The 20599-nt window shown below is 46.3% G+C and overlaps 2 protein-coding genes across 2 annotated transcripts in view; one reads left to right on the top strand and one right to left on the bottom strand.

Annotated features, from left to right (window-relative positions):
* LOC310708593 (podocin-like) overlaps positions 1 to 20599 on the bottom strand; it is a 671219-nt gene that overhangs the window by 455928 nt on the left and 194692 nt on the right. The window lies entirely within an intron of this gene.
* Positions 1 to 20599, top strand: part of QSOX1 (quiescin sulfhydryl oxidase 1) — an 84417-nt gene that overhangs the window by 49339 nt on the left and 14479 nt on the right. Inside the window, exons 6-8 of the mRNA XM_083507120.1 lie at positions 3062 to 3207; positions 9286 to 9420; positions 10770 to 10899. Of these exons, the coding sequence (XP_083363246.1) occupies positions 3062 to 3207; positions 9286 to 9420; positions 10770 to 10899 (411 nt within the window). The remainder of the gene's footprint in view (positions 1 to 3061; positions 3208 to 9285; positions 9421 to 10769; positions 10900 to 20599) is intronic.

Raw genomic sequence — 20599 nt, forward strand, 5'->3', positions numbered from 1 at the left:
AAATGTCTGTGCGTGTTATGGAGCGAATGCCTGCGGGTGGCGGGGGGATCTGCTGCAGTCGTGAGCAGAGGATCCATGGTTCCCCTTCCTTCCTTCCTCCTTGATTACAAAGCATGGATCCTCAGGATTTTTGCATTGGGCTACTCCAAACTCACTGTCAGATCACATGTCTGTGACCACAGCATGAACCACAAAAATCATATATCCACTATTTCGTTTAGAATATTTTTTTTCTTGTTTTCCTCCTCTAAAAACTACGTGCGTGTTATGGTCTGGTGCGTGTTATAGAGCGAAAAATACGGTAACTGCATTCAGTGGGCATGCTTGGCACAAAATAGTCTAGCTGTCACTGTACCCCAAAGCCCTGAATCTAACTCTCTCCTTTTCTGTTGAGCCTTCCCTTGTGGGTTTTCCACCGTTCCCCCCATTATGTTTTCTGCCTCTTTGGGGTCAAGATCCCTCACCTAGTTATACACACAAACACACACATTCCCTCCTTTACAATCAGAGGTATACCTAGTGGTTGGTATTGTGGTAAAGTGGTGTGTGTGTGTGTGACAGTGTGTAACAAATGCACAAGGGACACCTTTGTCTGCAACTGACAAACAGGAAAGATACACTTGAGCAGGAATCCTGAACGATGCTTTCTTCTGGCTAGCATATTTCAATCCATGCTAGAAGGAAGTGTTTTGGTTGCTTCACAATGCTTCTTGTTTCTTCAAGAGCATTAAAAGTAATCCCCTTTGCAAACTGTACGATTAGCAAAAGCAAACGTGGATTAAGCAAAACAACAGGATCTTGTGCTTTCACAAAGAGCTGCTTCAGCATCTTTTTCCTGACAGGCTAAGCTGGAACTTCTGGCTTCAGGTCAGACCCAGGCAAGCCAAGTCACACAGGCCTTTTATACCAAAATAATATAAATATAGACTACACGGGTGGCGCTGTGGTCTAAACCACTGAGCCTTGGGCTTGCCAATCGGAAGGTCAGTGGTTTGAATCCATGCAACGGGGTGAGCTCCTGTTGCTCAGTCCCAGCTCCTGCCAACCTAGCAGTTCGAAAGCAAAGTGCAAAGTGCAAGTAGATAAATAGGTACCACTATGGCAGGAAGGTAAATGGCATTTCCGTGCACTGCTCTGGTTTCACCAGAAGCGGCTTAGTCATGCGGGCCACATGACCTGGAAAAACTGTCTGCGGACAAACGCCGGCTCCCTCAGCCTATAGAGTGAGATGAGTGCCACAACCCCAGAGTCGTCTGCGACTGGACTTAACGGTCAGAGGCCCCTTTACCTTTATAATATAAATACATGACAAAAGAATCTACCCTTCTACAACACTCCCAAGTGTGGTGGCCAGGACCATGATGTGAGAGCTCTGCCTTTTGACGCAAGTCAGCAAGCAGAGAAAGGTACAGAAAATTCACCTGCATGTGCACACAGCACACACAAATATCCACACACACGCAGCCTCCACTGACCCCGGCTCACTTTCTGAGTCTGTTGATCTCTCCCTTATTTCTCTCCTTTGCAGCTAACTTCCCTGAAGACTTGGGAGTGGGGGAGGATGAGGAGCAGATAAAGTTAGCAGCCGAGAAAAGAGATCAGTAAGGGATGTTTAGAGAGACCCCCTTTCATTGTGCATGCACACGGTTTTCAGTGCACCCCAGATTTCTCTGCCTGCTGGCAGGAGAGCCTTCCAAATTTTGCCCAGGCAGAGTCTCGCAAGTTAGGTGTAACCTGTAGCCGGGCTGTCAACAGAGCAGTTTTCCATGACTAAGTCATTGGGAGTGTTGTACATACAGTACTGGTAAAGCCGGGCAAATCCCTGGAAAAGAGGTGGGAAGCAAGCGTATGGCAAGGAGAATTTCTCATTCCTTTTGTGGATGTACTTAACATTGTTGACTCGCCAGTCCTTTTAGCAATTTGAAATTCAGCAAAATTACTCACACTGGGCAACTGGTTTCGGAGGCAGCTGGAGTTCCACCCAGTTTGGTTCATGGTTCTGTTGGAGAAGGGCAGGGTAAAAGTGATTCTTCTACAGCTGGCACACCTGTGCCATTCCTGCTTCAGCTATACCAGGCACATCACCTATACCGGTAGATCACTGGGCATCTGTGGTAGATCACTGGTAGATCACTGGCTCCCCACCCCACAAGAAGCTCAACAATTTGGCTCCCCTAAAAAAAGTTCAGCCGCAACTGGACTTAACTGTCAGGGATCCCTTTACCTTTACTAATCTTGCAGTAATTGTATTAAGATGACTTCCTGTTAACGATGCCGTTGTAGAGCATGAGTGGAGGCCAGAATATGGTAGTAGCCCTGCCCTTTTCCAAAGCCCTATTCAAATGGCACATCTCCTGCACATGCACTCGTTGCCTGGTGGCGGGAGTGGGCCTGCAGCAGCTACTCACCTCAACACTGGCAAGTTTGGCGGGGCATTTGCAAAACCGAGCCTTTGCGTATAGTCTCGCCACGCGATAGGGAGCCTTGTACGGTGAGGTTTCCCAAATGTTGAATGCGGACGTAGACTTTGCTTTACAGATATCCTGCCAAGTGCTCAAGATCTGGGGTGGCCCAGGTCACAAGCGCCTCCGTTTCCCATTCCACATCTTCTGTGTGTGGAACGCCCTCCCAACAGATGTCAAGGAAATAAACAACTATCTGACTTTCAGAAGACATCTGAAAGCAGCCCTGTTTAGGGAAGTTTTTAATGTTTGATGTTTTATCGCTTTATTGTTATTATTAATATTATGTTGGGTGCCGCTCAGAGTGGCTGGGGAAACCCAGCCAGATGGGCAGGCTATAAATAATTAATTATTATTATTAATAATAATAATAATTAGTAGTAGTAGTAGTATTTGTATGGGTGGGGAGAGACAGGGTGCCGTACAGCCAGGGCTTTGGTAAAATGTCAACAGCAGTGAAGAGTCCAGCAACACTTCTGGAAGAAACAGATTTTTGAGTTTGAGTGTTTAGAGGCAGAGGAGAAAAATAGATTGTTACGTCCCTCTATTAAAGTCCAACTCTGTTCACAACACTAACTAAATGTGGTATCTGGTTTTAGGTCACACTGGACATGCTCCAGTTTGAGAACATTGCAGTGAGGCGAGTCGTAAAGAGCAACGAAGAGCTGGTGAGGAGCTTCAACATTACCACCTTCCCTTCTGGCGTCCTCCTTGTCAAGAACGGCTCGTGCAGCAGCATCCCTGTGTGAGTTGCCGCTCTTACCGTACCTCCTTATCTAGCAATATTTTTTAGCATGCGTAAACTCACTTACGAGCCCTATTCGTTTTCTTTAAGACTCCAAATATGACAACAACCTAGTTCACCATACAGTCGCGGATCTTGGGGGGGGGGGGGGAGAGAGTCCAAAGAAATATGTACTTATTTGTACCAGTTGTACAACCTGGGAACGCTCTTCATTAATGGTTCTTAAAAGACCAGTGCAAAAGAGTCTGTTGCTGCACAAGCCCCATAGCCATGGTTCTGCTTTAGTAGATTGAAAGTTTTCTGTCGGGGGGACTCCGGATTTCTGAACACTTCTGAATTCAATCATCAGGGTAAGACCCAGTTCTACCATTGCAATCAATTCATGCGAGACAAATTTGCATAAATGTGACTAACATGTTGTGAGCTGCACTGCTTGTTCGTTGGTGTGTGTTTTGAGGGCATGGCAGTATTTGTGGGGGGAGGGAGTACAAGCACTGGAGATGATAGGAGATACAGTAGGGTTACTGGGCATGTTCTGGTGGTCCAGATGGATGTGTGCTGCTTGTCCTGGCCTTAAAGGAACCCCTGACCGTTAGGTCCAGTTGCGAATGACTCTGGCGTTGCAGCGCTCATCTCTGGCCGAGGAAGCCAACGTTTGTCCGCAGACAGTTTTTCCAAGTCATGTGGCCAACATGACTAAGCCGCTTCTGGCGAAACCAGAGCAGCGCACGGAAATGCCGTTTACCTTCCCGCTGGAGTGGTACCTATTTATCTACTTGCACTTTGACGTGCTTTCGAACTGCTAGGTTGGCAGGAGCTGGGACTGAGCAACAGGAGCTCACCCCGTCAATGGGATTCGAACCACCGACCTTCTGATCGGCAAGCCCTAGGCTCAGTGATTTAGACCACAGCGCCACCCACATCCCTTGTCCTTGCCTTACCCTTCTGCAATCAATGAAAGTACCAGCTTCTTTGGTCGTGAACTTTAGCTCTGGCTTTTATATGCTTTTATGCTTGGGACTTCACGGTCTAGGACCCTGGTACCTACAGGACCACCTCTCCTGGTATGCCCCACGGAGACCCTCAAGGTCCATAAATAGCAACACCCTAGAGGTCCCGGGCCCTAAGGAAGTTAGATTAGCCTCAACCAGAGCCAGGGCCTTCTCAACACTGGCTCTGGCCTGGTGGAACGCTCTATGTTGGTGTGGGTGGCTGTCCAGGGAATGGATGACCCAGGCTTTCAAGGCATCCCAGTTAACCCCTCTGGGGAGTTTCCACTCAGTTGCTACCTAGTTTGAATTACACTGGAGGAAAATTGTTCCCTGTCAGGGCCATAGCTGGGGGGGGGGGGGCACAAAATCGGCTAAAATATGTCCATAAATTAAAAAATTGAATATTGCCTCATAAGAAAAATTTAAATAGAGGGTGAATTGAATGGGTGGTGGTGGGGTTGGGGTTGGGGTTGGAGGAGAGGCAGAAATAATTTGTCCATGACTAGGGGGCGCAATCTGGACTGTTCTGCAAGGGGCACAAGATCACCTAGCTACAGCTCTGTTCCCTGTACCCCTAGGTTTTCCTCTGTAACAACGATGGTTAGAAATTTGCCAGAGTTCTCCCTGCCACAGGATTCTTTTTCCTGGTTTTTATAACTTTCTTTGTGGGAGGTCACACTTGGCCAACCTGCAAAACAACAAAAGCTATCCAGATTCCTAGATATCCCCTCTTCCGGTCGAGCTTTGTGGTAGGACATTGGTTCTGAAGCTCCTGTGCTGATGGCCAGGTCTCTGGCAACTGCATTGCTGAAGGCTGTTCTTAGCCAGATGCCTGGGCATGTGAGCACTTGTTGGGAAAAACATGGGCCGTCCTGCGCTCAGCATGACAGACTCTCCACTGGAGGGAGGATCCTGTTGCATCTGAAGCCAGGAACGGGAAGTCTCTTTGGGTGTTTCTCAGGCATGGATGTCTCCTAGCGATGAAACCAATGAGCACGGAGGCCTCTCGCTTTATGGAGGGTGTGGAATGTGTCTTGGAATGTTCCTATGGGAAGCACCAGTAGAACAGCCATGACGGATCGGCAGTTGGAGCAGATAATTGCATGCCTGTCCTTCTCTTGCTGTTCTGTCCCACAACCTCCTACACTGAAAACCTACAGAGTCCTCTGAAGTATTTGTCTGCAAGCTTGAGATCTTAGAAAGGCTGGACTGTTTGGGCAGAGGAAGCTGGCAGCACCTCACAAGGTTTTCCAGCCCTACGCTGAGATACCAGTGATGGAACCTAGGACCTTCTACATGCAAAATACACGCTTTTGTCACTTAGCTATAGTCCCACCTGAACTGGAAGGCTCTGTGATAAGGCAGTATATTGTAATATGCTTGTTGTCCCAGTGGGCTTGGTAGCTGATACCTGTAGCCAAGGAGCTCTCATTTTCTGTTGTGGATTTCTGTCTTTTTCTCCTTAATGAGTTGCAGATTATAAGACTCCACCTATACTGTGAAGAGGAGCCTTTACTTGATTTATTTTTTGAAACGTTGAATATAATCAAGCACGGTGTTCCAAGCCTGGCAAGCGATCGGCTCTCGTTTCCTGACCTTCCTCTCACCCAGCTGCTCTGCTCCTCTGCCTGCTTCCCTTGTTGCGGAAAAGTTCATTAGGAGCCACACAATGGCTGGTTTGGAGATGCTGGCGGAGAACAATAGAACCTGGGCTTGGAGCCTCTGGTGGATTCTTGCTGCTGAATAGGGCATGAAAATAACAAGCAGATGGTCTCTCCCTCCCTCCCTCCCAGCCCCCCAACCTCCGTGCAGTTTGATTGATGTCCACCTGGCAGCGAAGGCATGAGCGCGGCAGGGAAAGGGGCACATGGGCACCGTGTCTTCCTCAGGAATGGGGTGCGGAGAGGAGACAGTTCTGCTCGCCCCCTTGCCAAAGACGGGGGAGCCTCTTCCACGCTTGTTGTGGCTGGCTTCCTAGCTGGTGCACATGGGATATGCAAGAACGAGTCAGGGAGGCGGTGAGCCATGCCGCAGGAGGCTGCCTTTGTTCTTCCATGCCAGCTTCACCCAACAGGAGAGTCATTGTTTTCCTTGCTGGTAGAGGAGAAAATTGTTTGCCTGATGTTGACGTCTCCTGACCATCTGCTTGCAGGGAGGCACGCGGCGGAGAAAGCAGAGCGGCTCCTTGTTGGCTGCTGTTGCCTTATGGGCTTTGTTGCCACTAGCATCACCTCCCCCCACACGGGTGGGCAGCTTTCCTTTTTTTAGAATAATATTGTTTATTAAATTTCCCGAATATTTATTAAACATGACACCCATCTTATATATAATACATAAAAACCGATTGACCATCTCGGCCTGTGACTTCCCTCTTCCTCGGCTCATGGTTTCTTCTTTATACTCTAATATTGCATTTTGTTATTACTACTATTATTATTATTATTATTATTATTATTATTATTATTATTACCCCTGTATCCTATTCTTAAATAAATATTCAATTAAAAAACATAATAATAAGTGATAAATTTAACCTTACAAAACTTATTGTAACCCAACAACAACAACAACATCAACAACAATAATAATAATAATTTATCTGTACCCCGCCCATCTGGCTGGGTTTCCCCAGCCACTCTGGGTGGCTTCCAACAAAGATTAAAAATACATTAAAATGTCACACATTCAAAACTTCCCTGAACAGGGCTGCCTAATATGTCTTCTGAATGTCAGGTAGTTATTTATCTCTTTGACATCTGATGGTAGGGCGTTCCACAGGGCAGGTGCCACTACCAAGAAGTCCCTCTGCCTGGTTCCTTGTAGCTTTGCTTCTCGCAGTGAGGGAACCGCCAGAAGACCCTCAGAGCTGGACCTCAGTGTCCGGGCAGAACGATGGGGGTGGAGACGCTCCTTCAGGTATACTGGACCGAGGCCGTTTCGGGCTTTAAAGGTCAGCGCCAACACTTTGAATTGTGCTCGGAAACGTACTGGGAGCCAATGCAGGTCTTTCAAGAGGATGTTAATTGTTTACAATTGTCTTTCAAATAGAACGGGCAGGCAGCTTTCCTGCTCATTTCGTTCCACTTTGGGTTGCGGGCAGAGTCGGGTTTTCTCATCAGGATATTCAGAGCCGCCTCCTGCTCTGTGCCGTCTTGCCTGAAAATGGGTGGCTGGCTGATGCGGAGCTTGTTCCCTCTTGCATCCTATGGGGAGGGTGAGATTTATTCCATAGGGAAGTCAGTGATAGGGAGAGAGGCAGGGAGACACAGAAAACCTAAGACGGTGGGAAAGAAGTCTAGGCTACAGCTCCCATCGTCTCTGACCATTGGCCAGGGCTGATGGGAGCTAGAGTCAAACAATTCAAGGCCAGGGGTGTATGCACAGCTTTCAGCGCATAAGGGCACATGGGAGGCAGTATGGGAGGTGAAAGTCAGGCTTGATATTGCAGAACTATTAAGACTGGATCAGCCAGCACTATCACAACCACGGTTATTGTTCCAGGCTCATAGCAAGAGCACCTTCTCCTTCTCTCTCTTTTTAAAATAATAATGGTTACTAGTTTTCAGTTACAATCCAGTAATAGCCTCATTATAGCAATACCAATTTATAATACAATTATTAAGACCAAATTATATAATTTAAACAAAGTGTGCTAGAATTTATGGTTTGATGATTTTCTTTACTTCTGCGTTCCAAAATCTTATTGTTTTCAATTATATTCCAGTCCTCATAGTAATCCCTTATACAACAACTGCAATATTAATAACTTCTATTTGTGTTGACACATTAAATGATTTATAAAACTACACGTGAGGCACTCAGAACTGTATCCTTGTTCTTCTTGTGTGTGGCAATTATTCTGTCCATGGTTTCTTCCTGTCCTTGTGAAATGTTATGTCTATCTTTCCCCCGGTTGTTGCTGTTACCCATCATGCCTTGGGCGGAGCTGATATCCCACTGTTGCTTCAGAAATTTCTCCCTCAGTCTGTCCCAGATTCCTTGGCCCCAAATCTGAAATTTACTTCTGGTAGTGATGTGGAAGAGTTGCAGCTGTGCATGTGTATGGATTAATGATGGAAGGGGGAGCAGCCAGATTGGTTCGCCTTTGCGTGCAAGTTAAGCTGACTTTCTGAAACCCGAATGGCTGTGTGATGCCAGGTATAAGGGTGAAAGTACCCAGGATCCCAGTTGGGCTCTCAAGGTCTGCTCTGCTTCCCACGCACGACAATAAGTAACTAAACAATTAAACCCCTGTGTTGCAAACAATTACCAGTAATATCCAAGGCAACACGATGACCAAGTACAACAATGCAAGATCAATATAAACTCTTTATATAACCTATACGGAACAGAAATCTTATAAATCTCTGAAAGTCACAAAATGTGCACTCTTGGTGGATTCTCTTGAAAACATAAAACCAAATAAGTAAAGGTAAAGGGACCCCTGACCATTAGGTCCAGTTGTGGCCAACTCTGGGGTTGCGGCGCTCATCTCGCTTCACTGGCTGAGGGAGCAGGCGTACAGCTTCCGGGTCATGGGGCCAGCAGGACTAAGCCGCTTCTGGCGAACCAGAGCAGCTCACGGAAACGCCGTTTACCTTCCCACCTATCTATCTACTTGCACTTGACGTGCTTTCGAACTGCTAGGTTGGCAGGAGCAGGGACCGAGCAACAGGAGCTTACCCCGTCGTGGGGATTTGAACCGCTGACCTTCTGATCAGCAAGTCCTAGGCTCTGTGGTTTAACCCACAGCGCCACCCGCGTCCCTTGTGAGAACCAAATAAACATAAGTCTTATAAGTCTCTGAAAGTCTTTGTAGCCTATGCAAGTCTCTGAAAGAAGCAATAGGTCAGATACTTATCCGGTGAAAACAAGCCATAAAGCTTTGTTTTATGATGTCCAACGCTACCGAAGTGGTCCACAAACAGAGGTAGTGAACAGTGATTCTGGATATACCCACTGTTTCGTGGAATTGTTTTTCAGCACAGCAGAAGGATACAGAAATGCTGTGTGATGCCCAGGTAGAAGGGTGAAAGTTCCCATGATCTCAGTTGGTATCTCAAGGTCTGCTTTCCTTCCCATGCAGGCATGTTGACTCGAGACCACTTTACACAGACTTCCTGAAGAAACTGCCTGGGGTTGTTAGAGGAGACAACTTCAAGCCCACTGTGCTGCCACCTGTACCACCTACTACACCTGGGCCCTGGAAGGTGATAGACAGGTGAGAACCACCTTTGATGCTTCCAGTTCTTCTGCTCTTCTCGCTCTGCACTGCTCTGTTTTTGCAGCACCTCCATCACTTCGTGGCTTATGAAGGCCCTGTCAGGGTTCGACATCACAAGCTCATTAGCCGAGGGCCCTCCCTTTACAACACTGTAGCTCTGCTGAATACTAAATACTACAAAACAGATGAAGTAGCCTTGCGGTGCCCCTAATTTTTGAAAACTCCCTTCAGAAAATGCTAATTAAGTTGGGAAAGGATGATCAAATTCATTCCTTTGAAATGAAAAGAGAAAAACCAACCCTTCAGGCCAAGAGAAGAGAGCATTTTTCTTCACTCCGGACAGGAGGGAATTCTCATGCACAGGCCCAAGTTTCTTGGTGGGATAATAATGATAATAATAATAATAATAATAATAATAATAATAATAATAATAATAAAAATTATTATTATTATTATTATTATTATTATTATTATTATTAATTTCTACCCCGCCCATCTGGCTAAGTTTCCCCAGCCACTCTGGGCGGCTCCCAATTGAGTGTTAAAAACAATACAGAATTAAATATTTAAAACTTCCCTAAAGAGGGATGTCTTTTAAAGATAAGATAGCTGCTTATTTCCTTGACATCTGATGGGAGGGCATTCCACAGGGAAGGCCCCACCACCAAGAAGGCCCTCTGCCTGGTTCCCTGTAACCTCACTTCTCACAATGAGGGAACTGCCAGAAGGCCTTCGGAGCTGGACCTCAGTGTCCGGGCTGAACGATGAGGGTGGAGGCGCTTCTTCAGGTATACTGGACCAAGGCCGTTTAGGGCTTTAAAGGTCAGCACCAACACTTTGAATTGTGCTCTCTGCAGAGATTGTGGATGACTCTCTGGTGTCAGCCATCATCTCTACTAAAGGCTCACTCCAAAGAGGTAATGGGAGATGTTGGGCAAAGGTCCCCGTTTCCCCTTCTCCAAAGTGGATTGTTGCAAATTCTGTGGCTACAGTCGGGCTGAAACAGGAGCTGGATATAGCCTTAAAGTTGATGCTTCCTGTGTAAGTTATGTACCTTGGTTCTCAAACAGCTTAGTTCTCAAATGTTTTGGCTCCCGAACGATCGAAGCCCGGAAGTGACTGTTCCGGTTTTTGTATGTTCTTTTGGAACACCCGACGGGGTTTCCGCAGCTTCTGATTGGCTGCAGGAACTTCCTGCAGCCAATCGGAAGCTGTGCTTTGGTTTTTGAATGCTTTGGAAGTCAAACAACTTCTGGAACGGATTACGTTCAACTTCCAAGGTACGAATGTAGCTGCCATGTTCAGCTCTCTCTCTCTCTCTCTCTCTCTCTCTCTCTCTGCCACAGGAGAAAATTGTACATGGCTGACGTGGAATCGGCAGTGCTTTACACTCTAAGGAGAGAGGCAACACGATACGATTTCCTTGAGAAAGAGCAACTCTCCGCAATGAAGCAGTATGTGGCTGTATTGGTCAGGGTGAGCTCTGATGAATTCTTTTCCTGCCTCTCCTCCCCCTTCCTCATGAATCTTAGCTTCTGCATATATACAGACTTGCTCCCTGTTATCTCGGTAGTGGCTTTGTTTTTAAATGATATGTGAGAGCAACTAATCTTGTTCTGGGTTTCTTTCATTCTTAAAAGTCACATGTCAAGTGTCCTCTTTTCTCATAAGACAAAAACAATAACTTCTCAGTTATTATTATTTTGTAAAGTCTTTCTGAGGGGGCTGTGGCCTTTGACCTGCGAGTTTGCAGAATATGTCGGTGGCGGTTGAACCTACAGAGGGGAAGCGAGGGAGAGGGGCGAGAAAGGTCTTAAGCCAGATTAGGTGAGTCTTACCAATCAAGTCTGTGGTTGAGGGAAATCAGAGTCATGGGATGTGTTGAAAACAAAACCACAACAGAAAACGGAAAGTGGGGGTAAGATGAAGCGATTTCCTCATGCCTCTGAGAATTTGTAAGGAATATTTTGAGGGTGGGATTAAGGCAAGGGAAATTCCTTGCCTGTCCACAGAACTGCTTGCTATACAATATTTTTACAGCTATAACATCTTCAGATTTAGGGCTGGCAAACTTCTAGCACGTTACAGCACAGCAGGGGGAGCAACATATAGCTGTGAGTTCTTTAACCCGTCCCCTTTCCTGAAACTCCCCCTTCAGGAGGCCTGAACTGGGAACAAGATGCGCTGCAACATTTTGATGCAGATCCCATTTGTTTGTTTGTAGTCATGATTGTTCCATCTCCGTGGTTCCAAACATGGAGAGAATCGTATCAGCTTTGTTTTATAGCACAGAATCTGGAGTTTTGAAAACTTTAGCTCCATTCCTTTTTAAAAAGAAAAAGGCTTCTAGACCTTGTATTCCGTGGGCTTCACCATTTAGAGAGTAGAGTTTCTGCTATACAGTGGTGCCCCGCAAGACGAATGCCTCGCAAGACAAAAAACTCGCTAGACGAAAGGTTTTTTCGTTCGCGATTTGCCTCGCAAGACAAATTCCCCTATGGGCTTGCTTCGCAAGACGAAAACGTCTTGCGACTTTGTTAAACCGTTTAAACCGTGCTTCGCAAGACGAAAAATTCACTAGACGGCAAAAATTGCGGAACGAATTAATTTCGTCTTGCGGGGCACCACTGTACATTTTCTTCCCTGGCCTTCAGTCTTGTCACGTTACCCAAACTTCTTTACAGTCTCTCAGTTACCCTCTTTGCCACCGAAGCTTCTTCCATTGAGATTATCACACAGGGGGTTGCTCTGGTTGTGACAGGAGTGTCGTAATAACAAAGCCACAGAAGAGTTAACGTGGCTTCTGAAAGGCACTTTTTGGTTTTGTTTCTTTTGCTGCAATAAATCTTTTAAACCCTGGTATCGAAAGGCCATAAAGCGCAAGAGGGTACAGTCTGTGACATCTATTTTCAAAGCTCTTAAGTTATAGCTCAGATACATATCGTTTCTGTTTGACCTTTGCATATGAATGTTGCAGACTGCATGCCCTTTTGTTCTGAGTGAGTTTGTCTGTCTCTTTCCCTCTCTCTCTTTGTGCCTGTGTTATATGAGTATTTTGACATTCTAGCCAGAACCGGCCCACCAATGAGGCAGGGTGAAGCACCTGCCTCAGGCGGCAGAAGCACAAAGTCAAATCATTTATTGATTGATTTAAATAAGGCAATAATAATCTTAAGACTTGAGACAGAGAATCTAGCTGCAGAGGGGGATAAGCGGTCCAAACACCACAGGGGAGATAGTGGAAAAAAATGAGTTAAAGCCACACCTTTCGCAATGTTTGCGTCCCTGTTTTTTGCCAACCCGAAATGTGATCTCATTCTCTCCTTCCCTCCGGAAGGGAAGGGAAATATCTTCTATCAGATATTTCTGGGATATTGCAGCGGTCTCCCTCTCTGCAATTTGGTGGCAATACGTCGCCTGTGTCTGAAGTTGTGAGGTTTCAGAGCTGAAACCATAAATCACGCGAGGCCAAATAGCACACCGCATGCCTCTTTTCTGGTTACGAAGCAAAATGGGGAGAGGAGGGGAATTGCTGGCAAGGCTTTGGCTGGCTGGAGCCTTGTCCCAGAAGTTAAATGCCTGTCGCCAGCCTAAGTAGTCTCTTACAGAAACTGTGGCGTACATGTTGAGAGAAGGAAGGATGCTGCTGCCAAGGGAATGAAGATGGGAAAGGATGGGGCTGGGATGCCTTAAGAGACAGGTGGTGTTGGGAGGAAAAATAGGTGCAGAAAAAGAATTTACATCTATCAAGTTATCTGTGTGTCTGTTCTTCCCCTGTGCACACCATCGCTACAAATGACTGCCATTCTCTCTAACCCAAAAAGTTAATGCAATTCTGGGCTGCATCAATAGGAGTATAGCATCTAGATCAAGGGAAGTAATAGTGCCACTGTATTCTGCTCTGGTCAGACCTCACCTGGAGTACTGTGTCCAGTTCTGGGCACCACAATTCAAGAAGGACACTGACAAACTGGAACGTGTCCAGAGGAGGGCAACCAAAATGGTCAAAGGCCTGGAAACGATGCCTTATGAGGAACGGCTAAGGGAGCTGGGCATGTTTAGCCTGGAGAAGAGGAGGTTAAGGGGTGATATGATAGCCATGTTCAAATATATAAAAGGACGTCACATAGAGGAGGGAGAAAGGTCGTTTTCTGCTGCTCCAGAGAAGCGGACATGGAGCAATGGATCCAAACTACAAGAAAGAAGATTCCACCTAAACATTAGGAAGAACTTCCTGACAGTAAGAGCTGTTCGACAGTGGAATTTGCTGCCAAGGGGTGTGGTGGAGTCTCCTACTTTGGAGGTCTTTAAGCAGAGGCTTGACAACCATATGTCAGGAGTGCTCTGATGGTGTTTCCTGCTTGGCAGGGGGTTGGACTCGATGGCCCTTGTGGTCTCTTCCAACTCTATGATTCTATGATTCTAAATAAAAGCAGGAATGGAAACAAGGGGCCTCTGTAGTTCCCTGAGCATCAGTGTGTCCCTCTCCTCCCACCATCTGCAGAGTAAGGGGACAGAGGCTGAAAAATGGAAGGGAGGGCATGGAAGCAAAGTTGCAGGTGTTCGCAATATGTGAGGCCGCAGCACAGTTTGCTGCTTATTGTTATTTACTGAAGTTCTCACCCTGGGCCAGCAGGGGGATACTGTAGATAGTTCTCACTCAGGTCCACATATGCAAATAAGGGATTGAAAGTGACGTTCAGTGATTGGATAGCGTAGTGGGTATGAGTTACTCGTGCGTAAACTGGTTCCTTTCTGGGCTAATTTTCCTTATTAAACCTTTCTGACTGCACAGCCCTTTTTCATCGTGGCTGCCTCAGTCGCTGGCAGAATCCGTCAGTGGGCGTTTCTTGAACCTCTTCCAACATAAAAGTTGTTTGACACCCAGTCTCCTCCTCCTCTCACTGCGCGGGAGTCTTCTGCGCAGGGAGGGCGTGGGTAGCGGAGGACCTGTGCTCTCCTCACTGATGTCCAGTGAAGAGTCCTGGAGCCCTCTCTCCAATTCCCCCGTCTGCCTCCCTTTATCCCTGGTGTTGCGCTGATTTGCTTCCCCCTCTACTGAGCTGTTTCTCCCCCTGCTGCTGGGTCCTTTGCCAGCATCATCTGGGAGCCTCCCCTTCGCCTCTCGCTCCAATGTCAGTTCCCTGACAGATAGTTACAGAAAGTTGTTACAGTTGCGTTGTACTGGAGCTCTATATAAGCAGGCTGGCTGAAGCCTTCAGTTCAGTTCTGTTCTGGCCTGTGAATAAACAAGAGCTCTTTGAAGAATCGTTGTGTCGTCTGATATGTTCACCCACAACTTAACACTTATGTTGTGTGGAAGGTGCAAGCAGGTGCCTTAGTGTACGACTTCGGCACTTTTTAGTGGATGGGGGAAGTTGTAAGACTGTTAAGTCTTACCTTAAGCAAGGGATGGCGAACCTGTGGCGCTCTCTCGCGCTCTCCGCATATTGCTAGACTTCCTTCCCCATCACTCCCAACCATTGACTGTTCTGGCTGGTGTCTGAAATCCATCGACAATTGGAAGGTAACAGATTCTGCATTCCCTGTCTTAAATTAAGGGGTTTTTTGGCCCTAGAATGAAAATTCCCCTGTGCACCTGCCAGCTGTGGATTTATATCAACTTTGCTCTTCTGACAAGGAAAGCTGGAGTCTACCAAGGTTTATGCAGCAAACAGATCTTGTAGACAATAAAGTGCTACAAGATTATTGCATGGATTTACACACACACATGAACGCACACTACCTATAAAAGATCACGTACAGATTGTTACCATAAAAACATTATGGCACCAGCCCTTTCCTTAAAAGTAAGTGGTCCTAACAGAGAAGAAGGAAGTCCCAAAGGGCTGATTGCAGCCACATGCCAATTCTGTAGATTCCCCCTCTCCATACTTGAAAACAGCCATAAATATAGGAAGAATAAAATTGCGAGAGAATAAAATAGCAACCGTAATAATCTTAGGAAGCTTTTAAAAAAAAAAGAATGGCGTAAAATAAATTCCATTGTGGAATACAAGGTTCATACCTATCTGAAGAAGTGTGCATGCACACGAAAGCTCATACCAAGAACTAACTTAGTTGGTCTTTAAGGTGCTACTGGAAGGAATTTTTTTATTTTGACTATGGCAGACCAACACGGCTACCTATCTGTAAAAGGTTCATACCAAATAGTCATGCACGCCGCCAAGTAAACTCATATTTAGTGGGGACGTGCCAACCATGAAATTGTTGGGTCATATAAATTGCAAAATAAATAGATATTTATTTATTTAGTAACAGGCTCTTTAGCTACCCTTCCGGAAAAGCGCAACAGGGATAAAAGCAACAGTTTTGTGCCCGATGCAAGATCTGGCCACAAGATGGAGCAGTCTTACTAGGATCCAACTATTAAACTAATTATTGCTCTTGGATTTTCTCTCATCCAATAGTCGTGTTTCTCTCTCCCACCTGCCCCGATGCACCCAGCCACTGTACACGCTTGAAAAATCTAAAGCTCTGGAGGACCCATAGCTTTGCATCTATAAGATCCTAGTTTCAGGCCCCAACATCACTGCTTCAAAAGACATTTGGGTAGCAGGGTGGGGGAGAGCTGAGCCTGAGACCCAAAGACAGCTGCTGCCCACATCTGGCCCCACTTCAGTCTGATTCTGCATGGGGCAACTTTGCATGAATGGAAGCAGCGCTGTAGCCCCAGGGCAAGTGCTTGATCCTCCTATTCTTCCTACAGACTACTTAGGAAAGGTAGAAATCAAGGGAAAATGAGTATTTCCCTAGGTTGGTTGGTTTTTAAACCCACTGTAAAGGTAAAGGGACCCCTGATCATTAGGTCCAGTCACGGACGACTCTGGGGTTGCGGCGCTCATCTCACTTTATTGGCCGAGGGAGCCAGCGTACAGCTTCCGGGTCATGTGGCCAGCAAGACTAAGCTGCTTCTGGCGAACCAGAGCAGAGCATGGAAACGCTGTTTACCTTCCCGCCGGAGCGGTACCTACTTATCTACTTGCACTTTGACGTGCTTTCGAACTGCTAGGTTGGCAGGAGCAGGGACCGAGCAACGGGAGCTCACCCCGTCACGGGGATTCGAACTGCCGACCTTCTGATCGGCAAGTCCTAGGCTCTGTGGTTTAAACCACAGCGCCACCCGTGTCCCTAAACCTACTGTATTGGAAGTTAATGGCTGCTCTCCCGTTTAGAGCAAGTTGTACCCCATGACTGGGTAGCAGAGCAGGTATATCTGCAGAGCTTTCATGAATAGCAACAGAGGGTTCTTAATATCCTTTTATTCATCCTCCCAATCAATTTTCCTGGTTCCTTCCCTCCCCTCCTCTCCTCCCCTGTTCAACCTGTCAATTTCCCACTTGTCTGTCTGCCTTCCTGTGACATGCCCCCCCAATCTCTCTCTCCCCCCCCCCCCCATCGCCTCTTTGAACGTATGTAGCTCTTTGGCTCCCTCTCCCTGGAGTGCTTGTGGTTTTAAAGTGCTGATGCTAATCGGATTTGAGTTGACTTATTGTCAAAGTAGCTTTGCGTGCTCCTTGGAGACTATTTTGGAGTTACGACCAAGATTTGGATCTTGGCCGTTGGCCCGCAGGGGCCGGCTTGTTTGCTTATTGCAGCATCTAAGGATACAGAATGAACAAAAGGATCTCCCGGTATTTGCAGTGGCTAAGATGAATTCGGACAAGGAATTCCCACATCGCCCAAAGGAAAGCAGAGGGGTAGCTGGATGCAAACAGAGAGCAGCTCCATGCCTTCTGCCGCACCATGTTTGAGGAATTCCAGCTTCCAACAGTTGGACAGGGAGGAAGGACTTGGAGCAGAGCGATCAGCAGGCAGGCAGAAGGGAAAACCCAAGGATAGGTTTGTAGCTTCCATTGGTAATAGGTAAAGGTAAAGGGACCCCTGACCATTAGGTCCAGTCGTGACCGACTCTGGGGTTGCGGCGCTCATCTCGCTTTATTGGCCGAGGGAGCCGGCGTACAGCTTCCGGGTCATGTGGCCAGCATGACTAAGCTGCTTCTGGCAAAACCAGAGCAGCGCACGGAAACGCCGTTTACCTTCCCGCCAGAGTGGTACCTATTTATCTACTTGCACTTTGACGTGCTTTCGAACTGCTAGGTGGGCAGGAGCAGGGACCAAACAATGGGAGCTCACCCCGTCACAGGGATTCGAACTGCCAGCCTTCTGATCGGCAAGTCCTAGGCTCTGTGGTTTAACGCACAGCACCACCTGCGTCCTTGCCACTGGTAAAAAGTTGCAGCAGATACTGGGACTATTCTCATTGGAAGGGTCTCCCCTTGAGACAGAGGCATAGGAAGGTCAGGTGGTACCCGATGCGGGACATTTTTTGTCACCCCCCCTCACAAACATGGATTATTATTTTTTTGCCTGCAAAAATGGTTTTACGTTATTTCCTATTTTCTTACAAAGGAATCTGGACTCTGAGCCTCTGATAACAAGTAGGCGACTATGGACAGATACTTAAATCTACAGGATGGATTGTGTTTTGGCTTGTGTTATTTTATTTATATTTATTGTTTATTTATTTAATAAAATTTATTTTAAAAAACCTGCAAAGTGGTTTACCAAAACAAAACAAAAAAAAACACCACAGCAGTAAAATCAAGAAAAATTAACAACCCTGCTTTAAAACATACAAAAGCTAAAATGTTAAGATTAAAATTCAACTTCCTAAGCGTCTAGGTATGCTTGCCTAAAGAAGGGTGCTTTTAGCAGGTGCCCAAAAAGAGTCTAGCAAAGGCACGTGCTTTGTTGAAATTTCAGCTTTCACGACGTAGGAAAACGGCCAAGTAAACAGCTGTTTTCGTGGAGGAAGGTCAAGATATTAACTGATATGCATGAAATTTCATATGTAGCGCTATAATCCCTAGTGTAGTAAGATAGGACCTTTGGAACAGGCATTTAAAAAATAATAATATATGAACTGCCCTAGTAGGGCAGTAATTGTTCCTTGATAATTTGTCACCCCCTTCCATGATGGTACCTGCCCCCATGACTGGCAGAATCCGAGACCAGGGAGAAGAGTCGGTGGAAGAAGATTGGAGGAAATTTAAAAATTATTTGCAGAAATATTGTAAAATTTTTGAATGTTGAGGACATTGAAATGAATTGCAGGGGTTCTAGCAACAAGGTAAAATGTAAGATTGGATTAATAATAGACAGATTAATAGGACATGAATTTGCTGAACCAACTTTTAAAAGGGATACAAAAGTGGGAGACGTGAGGAAGTCAGGAAAATAAGTTAACTAAAGAGGAGAAATTGAGAAAGAGGGAATTTTTGTCTTTTTTATTATATGTGTTTTTTCTATTTCTTTTTTGTGTTTAATGTCTGTATCTTTGTATTTTATAATTTTGTATCTTTTTTGCTTTTACTATTTTTCTAAACCTTTTATTGTTAAAACCTAATAAAATATTATATTCAGAAAAGGGGATGGTACCTGCCCCCATCCCCCCTTTCCTGTACCCCTGCCTGGAGAGATGGTGGACTCTCCTTCCTTGGAGACTTTTAAGCAGAGGTGGGATGGCTGTCCATCATGGATGCTTTAGTTGAGATTCCCCCTTTGCAGGGGGTTAGACTAGATGACCCTTGGGGTCCTCCCAACTCTACCATTCTAGGATTCTAGGATTCCATAGGCTGTGGTGCAGGATGAGCTCTCTGGGGTCCCCAGATCCCCAGGGCTGGAAAGATTTTGACTTGTGGAGTCAAATTGTCTTATCACCTCTGCTGTGACCGGCAGGGCTCAGTAGCTGGACCTCTGCAATATCTGACACTGGGAGTCAGTGGCGTAGCGTGGGTTGTCAGCACCCGGGGCAAGGCAAGTAATTTGCGCCCCCTAACCCGTGGATTTGCGCCCCCTAACCCTAACCCCCAGATGTTGCGCCCGGTGCGGCCGGCCCCCCCTGCACCCCCCACGCTACGCCACTGCTGGGAGTAAATAGCAGCTGCAAACAGCCTGGGGCTCCTTCACCATGAAGATGGACATACAGAAGGATGCAAAGCCACTAGATTGATAGCAGCAGCAGTGAGTGAGTGAGGGGTTGGAGTACCAGTGGCGGCACCACAGCGAGGTCAAGGGAGCTCTGGGCTGGCAGAAACTGCAGGCGCAGATGCCGCCAACCCAGTGCTCCTCCGACTTCTGTATCTTCCCCCTCCCCCCCCCCCACTGAAAACAGCACCCCCACTTTTGGGAGGATGTCACAACAACTCTATTTCCCATCTCCCAATGCACCGCTGCTGTTTGGTCTGCATTTAATAATAATAATAATAATAATAATAATAATAATAATAATAATAATAATAATAATATTTTCAAAATTTATATCCTGCCCGTTCCCCAGCCACTCTGGGCGGCTTACAACATGTATAAAAGCACAACAAAGCATCAAACAGTAAAAAACAAAATATCCTCTGCGAGCAACAAACAAACCAATTGAAACCATTAACAACAACAACAACAGTAATAACAGAATAGTGGTACCTCGGGTTAAGAACTTAATTCGTTCTGGAGGTCCATTCGTAACCTGAAACTGTTCTTAACCTGAGGTACCACTTTAGTTAATGGGGCCTCCCGCTGCCGCCGCGCCGCCGGAGCACGATTTCTGTTCTCATCCTGAAGCAAAGTTCTTAACCCGAGGTACTATTCCTGGGTTAGCGGAGTCTGTAACCTGAAGCGTCTGTAACCCGAGGTACCACTGTAATAAACACTTACAGTGATACCTCAGGTTACATACGCTTCAGGTTACAGACTCCACTAACCCAGAAATAGTGCTTCAGGTTAAGAACTTTGCTTCAGGATGAGAACAGAAATCGCAATTCGGTCGCAGGAGGCCCCATTAGCTAAAGTGGTACCTCAGGTTAAGAACAGTTTCAGGTTAAGAACGGACCTCCGGAACGAATTAAGTACTTCACCCGAGGTACCACTGTATACCCAAATTAAAATAACCATCAAGAAACAAAATTAGAACCGCTTAAAATATTTTAAAACATTTTAGCCAGTTGCCCCAACCCAAGATTGCGTGCCTGAGAAAATAATGTGGAGGCGGATGGAGCCTGAGGACTCCTGACGACTGTTGGGGAGATTCCTTTTTAACACCTGGCAAAGCTCTGGTCAATTCCTGAATTAGGCATGACCACACCTCCCATTGATCCAA

The sequence above is a fragment of the Podarcis liolepis genome, assembly GCF_965112155.1.
Source record: "Podarcis liolepis genome assembly, chromosome: 6".
Lineage (NCBI taxonomy): Eukaryota > Metazoa > Chordata > Lepidosauria > Squamata > Lacertidae > Podarcis > Podarcis liolepis.